This window comes from Sturnus vulgaris, unplaced genomic scaffold, assembly GCF_052056855.1.
Source record: "Sturnus vulgaris isolate bStuVul1 unplaced genomic scaffold, bStuVul1.hap1 Scaffold_195, whole genome shotgun sequence".
Classification (NCBI taxonomy): domain Eukaryota; kingdom Metazoa; phylum Chordata; class Aves; order Passeriformes; family Sturnidae; genus Sturnus; species Sturnus vulgaris.
The window spans coordinates 123,592-136,651 of record NW_028276170.1 but is presented as its reverse complement, the minus strand read 5'-3'; the positions used below and the strand labels follow the sequence as shown (position 1 = coordinate 136,651).

At 50.7% G+C, this 13,060-nt stretch overlaps 1 protein-coding gene across 1 annotated transcript; it reads left to right on the top strand.

Moving 5' to 3' along the window:
* The first annotated feature begins 17 nt into the window (after window positions 1-17).
* Window positions 18-6,906, top strand: LOC148217975 (uncharacterized). Its single transcript, XM_088158202.1, has 2 exons — window positions 18-161; window positions 5,503-6,906. The coding sequence occupies exon 2, from the start codon at window positions 5,530-5,532 to the stop codon at window positions 6,526-6,528; it is 999 nt and encodes a 332-aa protein (XP_088014328.1). The 5' UTR covers window positions 18-161; window positions 5,503-5,529; the 3' UTR covers window positions 6,529-6,906.
* Window positions 6,907-13,060: the final 6,154 nt, after the last annotated feature.

The window sequence follows — 13,060 nt, the reverse complement described above, 5'->3', positions numbered from 1 at the left end:
ATTCTGCCGTCACTTCTCATTCTCGCGCGCTGATTGGGAAGAGCGGGGACAAGCCCGCCGCCGGGGCGCCCCTGGCGCGGCAAAGACACCATTGTGGGAACGTCTGTGTGGGCCGGCAACGGCGACAGCCAGCGGAGCCCGCGGAGGCGGCCCCGACGCGGGTAGGAGCCGCGCTCGGTTCTGCGGGGGCTCGGGGCTCGCTGCGGGCCGAGAGAGCGGCAGCGGATTCTGATGGGTTCATTGTCCCTGTGCCTGGCCCGTGGGCTGAGGGCGCCGCGGGAGCGGCTGCCCGCGATCTCCTTCCTGCTGGGGCCTCTGCAGGAGCCGGTGTTGGATCAGCGCTGGCTCGTCTCGGGTCCTGGAGGTACTGAGGTGGCTGCCCCGTCCTCGGGACGCTGCGCTGGGGGCCGCCTCCGAGCTCTGCTTCGGCAGCTACCGGGGCTCGCACAGACGCTCTGGTAATGGCTCCTTTGCCGCGCCAGGGCGCCTCGCCTGCCTCACTTGGGCCGGGCATGTCCTTGCTCTGCCCAATCAGGGCGAGAGAACGAGGAGTGACGGCAGAATCAGCCAATCGCAGCGAGGGACGGGCTCTGCACGCGCCTGGGACTTGCCTGCTTTTCCCCGAGCTCCGCCATTTTTCGGAAACCTCGCTAAGGAGCCGTCTCGGGGCTGGGCCCTGCACGGGCAGGAGGCCAAGGAACCGCTGCTGCCCTGAACCGCCGGGAGCTCGGGGTGTGCGGGAGCTGAGGGCGCTGGGAGTTGTGCCCAGCCCGTGTTCCCGCAAGCCTGAGGGCGCTGCGGGACCGGCTGCCCGCGGTCTCTTTTCCGCTGGGGCCTCGGCAGGAGCCGGTGCCGGAGCAGCGCTGGCTCGTCCCGGTTCTTGTGGGTGGCATAGAGGTGGCTGCCCTGTGTCTGGGGCTGTGCGGGAAAATTCCCGTGGCCAGAGGTTTCTGTGTCCAGAGGAGACAGAGGAGTCCTGTAAAACTGACTTTCTTCATGGACAAAGGGAGAGGCCATGCGGTCTCTATAAACGCACCCTCCTTTTTATCCTCATTTTCCCGGCTGCATTCCCCCTCTCCCTTTCGCCACCGACTGAGGTACTTTGAAGGCTCAGACTTCCCGATCCGACTAGTGCATGTCCTCGTTAATATGCACTCCTCTTTTTGTATGACATTCGATATTCCTGGCTCTGTTAAGTGTTCCTCTTTCTCGAAGGTCAGGATTATAGGATCTAGGCCGAGCCCGCTATCTCCGTAAATTAGTGACGTTTTCTGGAACTGATGGTTTGTCTTGTAACTTCCTTTTACACAAGATCTGGCCCTATCTCCAGGCACATTCATCTTACTCTGTTGAAACCCTCTTCTCATTTTCTCAGTAATTATCCTTACTAACTTTAATTACCATTGGCTTAGTCTCTTTTCCTTGGTCCTCTTTGGTTTGGGATTATTCTCAGTGTCCTCATTCCTTGTCCTTTTGTAGCCGTTTCTGGATCAGGAGGCCTGGCTGCCACCTCCATCCCCTTGCTCACCTGCTGAATGAGCTGCACTCAGCAAGGTGTCGTGCATGGTAAAAAGATGAGAGTTGCTACAGGACATCAGAGGAGGAACAGCATTCGTTTAACCCATGGTGTGCCAGGGAACCACAAGAACGTGTCCCATTCCCATCCTTTACCTGTTTGGACTAGTACATGAGCTCCTTTCTTATTTCCTTCGTTATCAGTATTACCAGTTTTCTGTTGTCATGTATTTGCCAACAGCAGTTTGAGCTATTTAATTTTCCACAAACTCCTCCTCTTTGTGTTAACAGATAATCTGATCCCATGCCATGGTGAAATGTCTCGTTCTTCCGTGGATTGTTCGGATGGAAGTTCAGGAACTGGAGCTGTCTGGGCTATTATTTTTCGGAGGACTTTTAATATATTCTTTAGTTAATAATAATAATATGAAAATGAATCATAATAGTAATAATGATAATAATGTGTAGTTTTTAAGCTACTTATGCCACTGAAATTATGGATGCATTTTCTGTCTCCTGATAGGATTGCGTTACGGTTCCCAAGGGCTGGTCCATGGTGTTGTAGGATTTTTGTGGTGTCTCTTCATCTTTTCCCCATTTTTAGGCGTGCCCTCCAGCCAGGGAAGAGTCGATTGACCACTTTTCTCTAATTAAATCATCAAATACTTGAATTCCCAATTAATTTCTCAAGGCAAGGAAAAACACTTCAGTGCTCTAATATACCCTATGTAACATAGACAGTGACAGCACATGTTGGAGCAGGGAGAGGGATGATTACCCCCACTTTTTTTCGTAAAGTTTACCCAACATTCTCCGTTTGCTGTTTCCCTTTGGAGCTTAACCAATTTCTGTTGCAGTCAGATATCCCCAATATGGACTCTGCCTTTAGTTGTGCAAATTCCGTCTGTGCAAGCAGGCAGAGCTGGGGGTGAGGGACAGAGGGAATCACCGAATTCCTCCCCCAGGCAGGAAGACGCTTGTATATTGTCCACACTTTGCTCCAACAGTGTTAATTTCCATTTCTATAGGTCCTCTCTTGGCTGTCTGGAATGAAGCTTCTGTTCAAGACCAGCCATTGGAAGACTCACATTTCATCCCCCCACCATCTCCTTTTATTTTCCTTTTGTTTTTCTTTTTAACAATATTCTATTAACTGTTTATGCATTAAAGCATCTCCATTAATAGTCTTCTAGTATTGCAAAGTGCAACCTAAAGGTGAACACCTAAAAACCCATACCAAAATTTTGCCATCATTAATAGACATGTACAAAGATACACAAAAAGTTTGCAGTGCAATCAATTTTTTTCTGCTTCTTCTCCTAGGAGTAAAAAGTGCTTGTCACATCCCTGACCCAAACCTAACTGATGATATAGAAGTAGGATTATTAAAAAAAATTAATATAGTGGTGAAATCTTGTCACTGAAAATGTGGCAAAAACAAAAGCAATCCAACAATATCTTTCATGTGAGAGTCAAGGCATTACTTGATTCTGGCCAGGGTGTGGAACAGAAATCATTTCATCTACACATAGCCCGAGTGTGCAGAGAAAATCATTCCATGACATGTGAGTTTTGCTAGATTTTTCCTAAACTTTATGCAGTCTGAACCCATTGAAATCCATTGGTTTAGTGTTTGTTGCTTCCAAGTTGTGACGTTCTCAGTATTTGGTTTCCTATTGGACTCGGATTTCTTCCCGTCTAATGTTAATTAGATCCACACTCCCGGAGTTCATTGTCAGCCTTTTCCAGACCAGGTGTCTCCATCTGTGCCGAGGGCAGTGTCTGGCGTGGGTGTTCCTTGATGTTTGCTGATGTTTCGTTTGTTCACTTTGTGGGTATCTTTTGGACTATTCCCAGGCGCTTGAAATGGTTAACTCATCTCTGTTGAACGGTGGAAATCTCTTTAAAAAACCCTTTCAAATTCCTTTCCCCGGTGCAAAGGAAAACCAAGCCAGAGTAGAGAAATTAGATTTTTTAAAAATTATATTTGGTATATATTCCAGCAATGGAATCCCAGTCAGCCCAGTGTGTGAGTGTAACTGAGGGGCAGAGTGGAATTGTGCCGTTGTCTTCCCCAGCAGCTGTGGCAGTGCAGGCACAGAAAGCAGCGAAGCTCCAGCAGTGGCAGCAAGGATTGGCCCCAGTGTGTGGAGATGCCAAAGGAGGGTGCCCAGGCAGAGGATTTCAGCAGAGGATCTGTGGGCAGGCCCAGGGGCTTGGCCCGATGTGGAGCCCTGGCTGCTGCTGCGTTGCCTTCAGTGCAGGGTCAGTGGTGCCCTCCCATGCTGCTCCTGCAGCCGGGAATTCCAAATCTCCGGTGCTTGAGAGCCCCTGAGCCCAGGGTGAGGGGTCCCCCCGTGTTGAGCTGTGCTGGCGGCTGTTTCTGTGCTCAGGGACACTTGGAATGGGCCACGGCACTTGGCCACCAGTGGTGCTTCTTTACACTCCTTAGGCAGGACCCGATGGCCTGGGTGGATGTTGTGAACAGCAAAGTGCCAAGGCAGGCTCTGTGCCAGCCCAGCTTCCTGTGGGAGAGATTTCACCAGAGACAGGATTCTGGCCACAGACTGCTTGAAATATCCATCCCTTATCTCCACCCCGCACTAGGTGGAGAATTAGCAGGGTAAGGAATTCCAAAGATTAATTCCAAGGGAAATAATTGAATATCTGCCCTGGGTCTGCCTCTTATTCTTGCCCAAGCCAATGGCAAAAGCTGTATCCATTGCATCTTGGTTTCTATCACCAGCTTCCAGAGGTGTTTCTTTATTTCCCTGTTTATTCTTTCTACCTGCCCTGAGCTCTGGGGGTGCCAGGGATTGTGGAGGTCCCATTGTATTCCTAAAGCAGCCATAACCCCCTGAAGGATCTTTGCTGTGAAAAGAGTTCCCCATCTGAGAGTCTGTTTTTTCCACAATTCTTTATCTTGGAGATATTTGTTTTAAAAATACCTTAATAAGTGATCCAGAGATTGCTGAAGAAGTCAGAATAGCTTTTTTCACCCTGTTAGCTGCCATGCTGTCACCAGAAGATATTTGAGCCTTCCTGCTCTGGGCATTTCAGTGCCAGGCTCTTCCAAGCACACCCAGCTCCGCCGGTTGAGCTGACCATGCAGGCGGTAACCTGTACTTGGTCTAATTCCCTTTCCTTAATCAGAGCGTGTATTGGAGCTCTTTTCCCTTCTCCTGCCCTTGAAGAGCCATCCATAAACACATTTTGTCCCTCAGGCCACGGAATGTCTCCTAAATCTCTCCCAGCCTGGCTCTGGAGCTCTGTCACTTGAATGCAGTCATGGTGGGGAGCGCCAAGGCCGGGCCCCCCCGTGCTGTGGTGGCGGCAGCAGCGGCTGCAGTGGGGAGCGAGTGCGGGCGGGAGCGGCCGAGAGCCCAGCGCTGCCCCAGCCCGAGCTGCCCCAGCTCCATCGCTGCCCCTGCGCTGGGATGCTGTGGGTTTGGGGGGAAGAGGGAGCCGGCAGTGGCTGCTGGACCTAGGGGTAGCAGGAGAAGGGAAGGAGAAGCAGGGATGGAGAACAAAATGTTCAAAGGATGCACGGGGAGGAGAAGGTGGGATTGAGAAGGAGGAATAGTAGGGACACAGGAGTAGGAAGAGCAGAAAGATGAAGGAGCACAAGGTTCCCCCCTCCCTATATCTGCAGCCTCTCCCCAGGCCTCAGGAGCATTGTCCCCATCACATGCAGCAGGTGACCGGAGAGGGGGATCCATGATTTTCACATGGGTTAATCTTGGTATTTCTGAGCTTTATTTGGTTAAATGTTGGTGCTTTGGTTTTTTGCAGGGGCTGAATCTCAGTATTTTGGAGAGGTTTTTGTCTAAATCTTGGTGTTCTGTGTCATGATGGGAGGATTTTTCGTCTTAATCTTGGTGGTTTGGAGGTTCTTACGCAAGATGTCCAATGTCTTCCTGAGTTGCACTTGGGCAGGGAAGAACCCCCAGCCCAACACACTCTTCTCTTCTTTTTTCCCCAAACCAGGATTTTTCATTCCCAAGACGTTGGCAGATGGAGGAGGAGGAAAAGCCCCAGAGATCCCTCTCGAGGAGCGGCTGCAAACCCAGCCCAGGGAGCTGCGAGGAGGAAAGACCCTCCCTGAGCTGGGAAGGCGGCCGGAGATCCAGGCAGAGCTCAGAGCTGGTGGAGAAGCCTCCTGGAGGGGAGAAGCCCCACAAGTGCTTGAAATGTGGGAAGGGTTTTAACTCCATCTCTCAGCTGATCCAGCACCAGAGAATCCACACTGGTGGAAAGCCCTATGAGTGTGGGGATTGTGGGAAGAGCTTCAGCAACAGCTCCGGCCTGAGCCGGCACCAGAGGATCCACACTGGGGAAAAGCCTTACGAGTGTGGGGAATGTGGGAAGGGATTCAGAGACAGCTCCAGCCTGATCCGGCACCAGGTGATCCACACTGGGGAAAAGCCCTACGAGTGTGGGGAATGTGGGAAGAGCTTCAGCGACAGCTCCAACCTGATGCAGCACCAGGTGGTCCACACAGGGGAGCGGCCTTACAGCTGCTTGGAATGTGGGAAGAGCTTTGGGTGGATGTCCGACCTGATAAACCACCAGCGCACCCACACTGGGGAGAAGCCCTACAAGTGTCCTGAGTGTGGGAAGAGGTTTCAGAGAAGCTCCACTCTCATCAGACATGAGCGGATTCACACAGAGGAGAGGCCCTTCCGCTGCCCCGACTGCGGGAAGAGATTCAACCGCAACTCCACCCTCACTCTCCACCGGCGCATCCACACTGGTGAGAGGCCCTACAAGTGTCCTGAGTGTGGGAAGAGGTTTCAGACCACCTTCAATCTCCTCGAACATGAGCGGATTCACACAGAACAGAGGCCCTTCTGCTGCCCTGACTGTGGGAAGGGCTTCACACGCAACTCTTACCTCATCAGACACCAGAGCATCCACACCAGGGATGCGAGTGCCCCAGGTCTGGGAGGAGCTTCGTGCTCTGCTCCAGCTCCATCCCCCATGGGAGGATCGGTGTTGGATGATCCCCAGTGACCCCCGTTGGGCAGAGCCCTGGTGATCTGTGGTCCTGGTGATCCGTGTTGGGAAGACACCTGGCTGGGGGGGTCTGCATCATCCTGTCTCCCTGTGGGCACCTGGATGAACTCAGGGGCAGGAACGTCAGGACACGACATTGGGAATTCTTTGGGGAGAGTGGATTTGTTGACTTTCAATCCTAGAAAATCTTCTTTGTTCAATCCTGTATTCCGATGGCATCTAGGAATACTGAATGGTCATGGAGGTCTTTTCTACTGTGGTGGTTTGTAAAGATTTCCTGAAATTTTTTATCTGCTGAGACCTGGCCAGTCTCCCTTGTATCTGACAAGTACCAATCAGTGTAGGATTTTTAATCCTGACACATTGTTACACCAATACGGAAGTTTATGCCTCTTTGTGAAACACATGTAAAGACAAAAAAAACCGGGAAAGTTCTCTTTCCCTTCCGGCCTCTCACAAAGTAACGCCGGCCCAGGCTCCCTCCACATGGCCAGGCGGGCTCTGACGCAGGGCTCTGGAAGCTGCCGGTCCTCGTTTTCAAGCAGAGACCCCGATAGGCAGGGAAGGGACAGGAAAGCCCCGTTGCTCAGATCCTACCCCCTCCTTCCCAGCGTGGCCGAGGCTCAGCAGAGCCCTGCCCTGCCGCTGGCCCGGAGCGGCTCCGAACGGCCGGGCCCGCTCTGCTGCCCACGCAGGCTGGGGGAAAAACAACTGAGCCCTGTTCTGGCAAGGCCCTACACACTCCTGCCTGCTGGGCAGGGTGGAGGAAGAACCCCCGGCCCGTGGCTGGAATTGAGTGCAGCGGGCGCTGGAGAACAGCCATGAAACCAGAAACTCATCACGGCTCCTCTGACTAAAGCCCTTTTTGAACATGGGTCTTATCATTGAAGTTACTGTGGCTATTATCCAGTTCATTTTGTGGGTTGATAAGATGAGGAATTCATGGATTTTTAACTTCCTCTGGAAAACAGCCACATGGATTCAGAGCTATTGCACTCTAAGTGTGTAGTTTTGGGGTTTACTTCAATAATGGTACTTACTGTGAAGAAGTTATAGCAGGGGAAATTTACTCCCAGCCTATCACACAGTTTTTTAAGTCCATTCCACCAGTTTTCAAGGAGTTCAGATCCACTCTAAATGCTCATGATATCATACAGTGGTTGGTGTTGCTGATATGCCTGTTCTATTTAGCAGTCAGAGAGAGGGGAGATTGACTTGGATAACAACCCTGATACCTACCCCAGGAAATCGAGATGCTGCCCCAGAGCCTGACCCTGCCCCACAGCCCACTTCAGAAAGGAACCACCCAGAGTAGGTAGGGGAAGGAGATGAGCCAGATGCTGAAGGAGTACCTTTCCCCAGCTGGTGAGAAACCCTCCCCCTGCCTTCAAGAGGGAGAGTCTGATGGTGCAGCAGTGGAACCCACAGACATTACATCTGTCCAGGTTCCAAATGTACCACAAGGGCAGTCACAGCCAGCAGCAGTCACCCCTGTGGAAACAAAGTCTAAGATGAAAACAAAGCACCTAGATAATAAGGATAAGAAAGGAGGGTCCTCACAACCAGCAGGGGAGACAGAGGTTGAGATCATCACCAAGTCCCTGTTGTATCAAGGTAATCTGTGAAAAGACATTGTATGATGCACCGTGAGGCTTTTACAACCTGATTACTTTGGGTCTGGGACCTTATGGGTACAGGTGTGCAAATGGATGGTAGAGAGGAAAGGAATTTGGGATCCTTGACCCAGGACTCAGGTGTGGATCAGGTATTTGTAAGGGAGCCAGGCCTCCTTTCCTTCTGGGAGTGGCTTTTAATGAGTTTGAGGGAGAGGTTTTTCCACAGAGAGAGAATGCAGGAGCACCACCATAGAATGCCTTGGAAAACCCTTGAGGAAGGGATCCAACAGCTGAGAGAAGTGGCAGTGCTGGAGGTGCTCTTTGGGAGGGATGGACAGCATGACAATGACCCTGACAAGGTCAGGTGCACAGGGCAGATGTTGTGGAATCTGGCAGACCTGGGGCCATCTCAATACACCACCTTCATTGCAACAATTAATGCTGATAATAACAGAGACAGTGGGTTCTGTTGCCAACAAGCTTAGAAATTTTGAGAGTATGATCAAGGCTCGATACAGGCTCATGTCTCTGCTGTAATTGTCAGACTCCAAGAGGAGATGAGGGAGATGAGGGAGGAGATGAGGGAGGAGGGGAGGAGGAACAGTTCCCAAGCAGCACCAGTGCGAGTCACAGACCCTAAAGTTAGAATACACTCTGAGTATTTTATTGATAACTTACATCTTGCACTTCATGACATTAAATTGTGTTAATCAGACTCTGTCATATCACGAGTTCCTGGAACACATTTTCAAGCCCTTCCAGCTGTAGCCCAAGGGAAGCTTTTTCTGTCTTGCATCACAAAATTGGCAGGTGTTTTGCAAAGACAGCCCTTTAAAAAGGACTTGTTACGTGCATTAACATCCAAGGGGTTGCTTTCAAAGACAGACAAAAACCCATGATCAAACAGCATCCAACATATTAAAAACAAGTACTTTATTTTTAGCTCTTGCTTTTAATATTTTCCAAGCTGGCCTCCTCTTCCACTGCAGTGTTTTTCTTTGGACAGAAAAACACCTTTGCCAGATGATGTGACTTAACAAGGCAAACAGAACTTACACACAATGGATATATTAAAGCTAAACATGCAGAGTCCCATTTCACAATCATCATCATTTATTTTCTGTTCATTTTGTATTGAGAAGGGTGAGAACTGTATCTCAGATCCCCTGGCTAGTTTGGTGCCATAGCCACTGATTACCTGTCCTTTCTAATTATCTGTCCTTTCTGTAGTTCCTCTGGCCATTTGTTGCTCTTTGATCGCTGCCTCCTTCACCTGATTTTTATATTTTTCTGGATTTGTGGGGGTTTTTATATGGGTTTTTATTTTTTCTTGGTGGTTGTTTTGTTTGCCTGCTTTGTTGGGTCACAGTTTTAGTTTTGTTATTTGGTTGGGGTTTTTTCCAGTTACCAGTAGGAATCAGCTTGTGATTTGGATTGTAAAGTTTTGAAGACAGGTGTTGCACATAAAGGTTGTTTTTGTTTTTAAAGTCATCTCTCACACAGCTCTGCAAGGCCCTGTGACTTTGAGGACTGTGGGCTCTCAGACAGCAAATTGTGCATGAATAGGAGACTTGTAGTTCCTATCTGCATTACACACAGCAAAATGTAAAGTGTTTGGAATGGGATCAATTCTAACCTTTTTTTTTATTTTTTTATTTTTTTTTTTTTTTTTTTATTTGCTGCCATGCCATAAATTGTGTCAGATTCATCAGTGAACTCGGTTCTTCCAGGATGGAGTGTGCAAGGATAATCCCTTAGCTCCTGTGTGGAGCTGGTGTGCACCAGGCCAGACACAGCACTGTCATCCACAGCCAGCCTCTGTCTGCACAGAGAGCAGGGAGCTGCAGCTCTGAGGAACTCAGGGCTTAGTGAGCAAACACACCAAATCCCTCAGGTAGATCAGTTACTTTACTGGACTATTTGTTGCTATGTATTTAGTATATATTTATTTATAGTATATGCTGCTGGTATATTTTTATATCCCCACCCAAAGCTGAAAAAAAAGAACCCTGGCAGTTTGCTTTAGCTGTGAAGTCAAGAGACTCATTTCAACAGGTTCCAGCTTTGCTCCTTGTTTGAATTCAAAGCAAGCAAAAACCTCTTCTGTTGGTCACATCAAACCAGCATAAGTCTGTGAAAGACAGAAGAGTGTAAAAATTAGTTCATTTTCTAGTACTTACAGTCTTCTAACTCAGCCATGGGATAATTATGCCATAATTCACTAGATCAAATAACTGATAAAAGCAATAGAAAAGAAATTTTTTTAAAGCTAGGTTTAAAAAAAATGGATTAATTTCATAAACAAAACCATGTAGTAAAAATACAGTAATTTAAACTTCTCAAAGCCCTTTGATAATGGAGCCCTGCACCCTAGTCATGTGCAGTGCAGCCTCAGCTGTCCCTTTGAGCCCAGAGCTGCCAAGGATCAGGGCTGGGATGAGCCTTCACCCAAAAGTGAATCCAAAATCAGTCGAGAACAGGGCTCACACACAGAGCAAAGTCTCAAGACCAAAGCCAAACCTCCATTGGGTTGGATTTGTTTAAACACTGAATTGTAGAAAATTTGCTCATCCTGCAATGTCACTGTTACCATGAAACTTTACATGAGCTGCTAAATAACCACATTCCCATCCTGAAATGCATTCCCAAATATTGTTGTGAACTTGCTCTGCCTCTGCCCGCTGCTCCTGGGGCTGCTCTTGGCCACGCAGCCTCAGTGGGAGCCAGCACTGGCTGCAGCCCCAGCGGGCTCCCCAGGACAAGGCCCAGCAATTAAGAGGCCAATTAAAGCACTGGGCAACAGCAGAACCCTTATCAGAGTTATTTGGACAACAGGGACTTGCCACAGCTCCACAGCAGCATGACCATGAGCCAGGCTACCAATGCAATGAGCAGAGTTTTAATAAAACTGCGGAGAAAAATCAGCAACTTACCGTCCTATCTGATAGAGCTTCCGAATGCCAAAATAGCAGCAGAGCAGGACAAGTGGCACAGTGAACATTGTCACTACTGTGCCGATCATGCAGGACCTGCGCACATCCTGGGGGCAGACAATTCTTGGAAGGCGCTCTGGATCCTGAGCATCTATTCCTGTTTCAGGGATAACATCTGTGTGAGCAATGGGGAGCGTGAGCCCGTGCTGTGCTCCACTGCTGAGCTGGCAGCTCGCTGCATACGGCCAGGACGTTCTCTGTTTGCCCCAGAGCTGGGGCCTGCAGGCACCTTGGCACCCCTTGGCACAGGCTGTGCCACCCAACAAAGCCCAGGAGGCCGGGAGGAGAGCCCGGGGCCAGCGCAGCTGCTTGGGCAGTCGCTGCTTCCAGGGAGCCGCGCCCAACCCATCCCTGAGCAGCCACTGCCAGCCCCGACCCTCCCTGCCCCGTGACAGCTCCCCCAGCCCAAGGGGACAGAGCCAGGCCCTGTCAGGACACACTGGAGCCCTGCTCTCCCCCTCTGCCCTTTCCCCACCATGGTCACCCCTTGCAGCCCCGCCCAAGTTTTGGGCGGTGTCTCCCACGGAGGGATCCCAGCAGGATTGCTCAGCCTGGCTGAGCCTGGCACAGCAATCACCTTCTGTGGCTCTGCCTGGCATCTCCTCCCTTTGTGTACCAGGGGCTGGCACGGAGCCATTGCTTTCTCCAGGAAGCGCTGCCTTCACCAAGGCCTTTTGGTCCACCTCTGGAGAAAGGAAGAGGCACAGCTGGATCAGATGGAATCATTCCCCATTGGGGAGGGGGCATCTTCAGTAAGTAATATTTGTCCAAGACATGGATAAGGATCAGGAGAAGGCCCAGGCTCTTGGGGTTGCCACGGGGCCTTCCCTCCTCCAAAGAGCCACCCCTCCTGATCTAGCCTGAGGCCAGGAAATTTCAGGGGATCTCAGGGTGTGCATGGCCCGTGGAGCACTTTGGGCTCCCTGTCAGCTGATGCCAAATGCCTTCCTGCGGAGACAGGGGAGAAGCTGCAGCCAGGCCAGGCTGGGAAACAGCCCTGCAGGCTGTGACAGCAGCAGTGGGACAGCGAGGCTGCCATGGATCCCTTCCTGCTGTGCCGGGCTCGGCGTGTCCAGATGTGCAGAGAAAGCCCCCGGCTGCTGAGTGTCAGGAGAAGGCTGAGAGAAATTCACCCACCATGGCATCTCTCCGGATCACTCAGTGTCTGGTCCGTGTATTTCGATGCCTTCAGGAACTGATTGTCTCCTGTAGGTTCATTCATCCCTCTCGGAGGACCTTAGGAGAAAGTATTTCAATTCTCCCATGAATGGATCCCACAACAGCAGTGCTTAGCCTGTGGGCTCAGCAGGGACACACTACTCACCCCTGCCATGGGAGCTGGGCTTGTGTGCAGCAACCAGCCCTGGAGTTTGAAAAGTGCTCCCTGCAGACACACCTGTAACTCAACAGCCACAGAAGCTTCTGTCACCTGGCACCTGCCAGCTTGTCAAAGATTATTCTTTGGTGGAAAGCTGAGAAGATACCTGCAGGAGGCTCCAGAGGCTGCAAATCTGCATGAAGCCAAGCTGCTGGAATAACATTCCTAGCACGCTCACCTAGAAGGAAGCACAGATGAGAACCATTTCCATGGTGTGCTGGGATCCCCTTCTGCCTTAGGGAACTGGGCACTGCAAGGGGGTCGGGTAAGGCTGTGGGAGCCAGATGTGAATGGACATGGCCAAAGCTGCAGAAGGGCCTGGGGAGCTCTGGGCTGGCTCTGGTCACTCTGCACACTCTTTCCATGCCCTGTGCAAATCCTTGGCAGGGAGGCAGCAGCAGAGATGTCAGCTCAAGGCTCAGCAGGACTCAGGCCCAGAGGCACAGCAATTACCTCCTGTGACTATCCCTGACATCGCCTCCCTTCCTGCAGCAGAGGCTGCCAATGAGCCACTGTTTCCTCTGGGAAACTCAGCCTTCTGC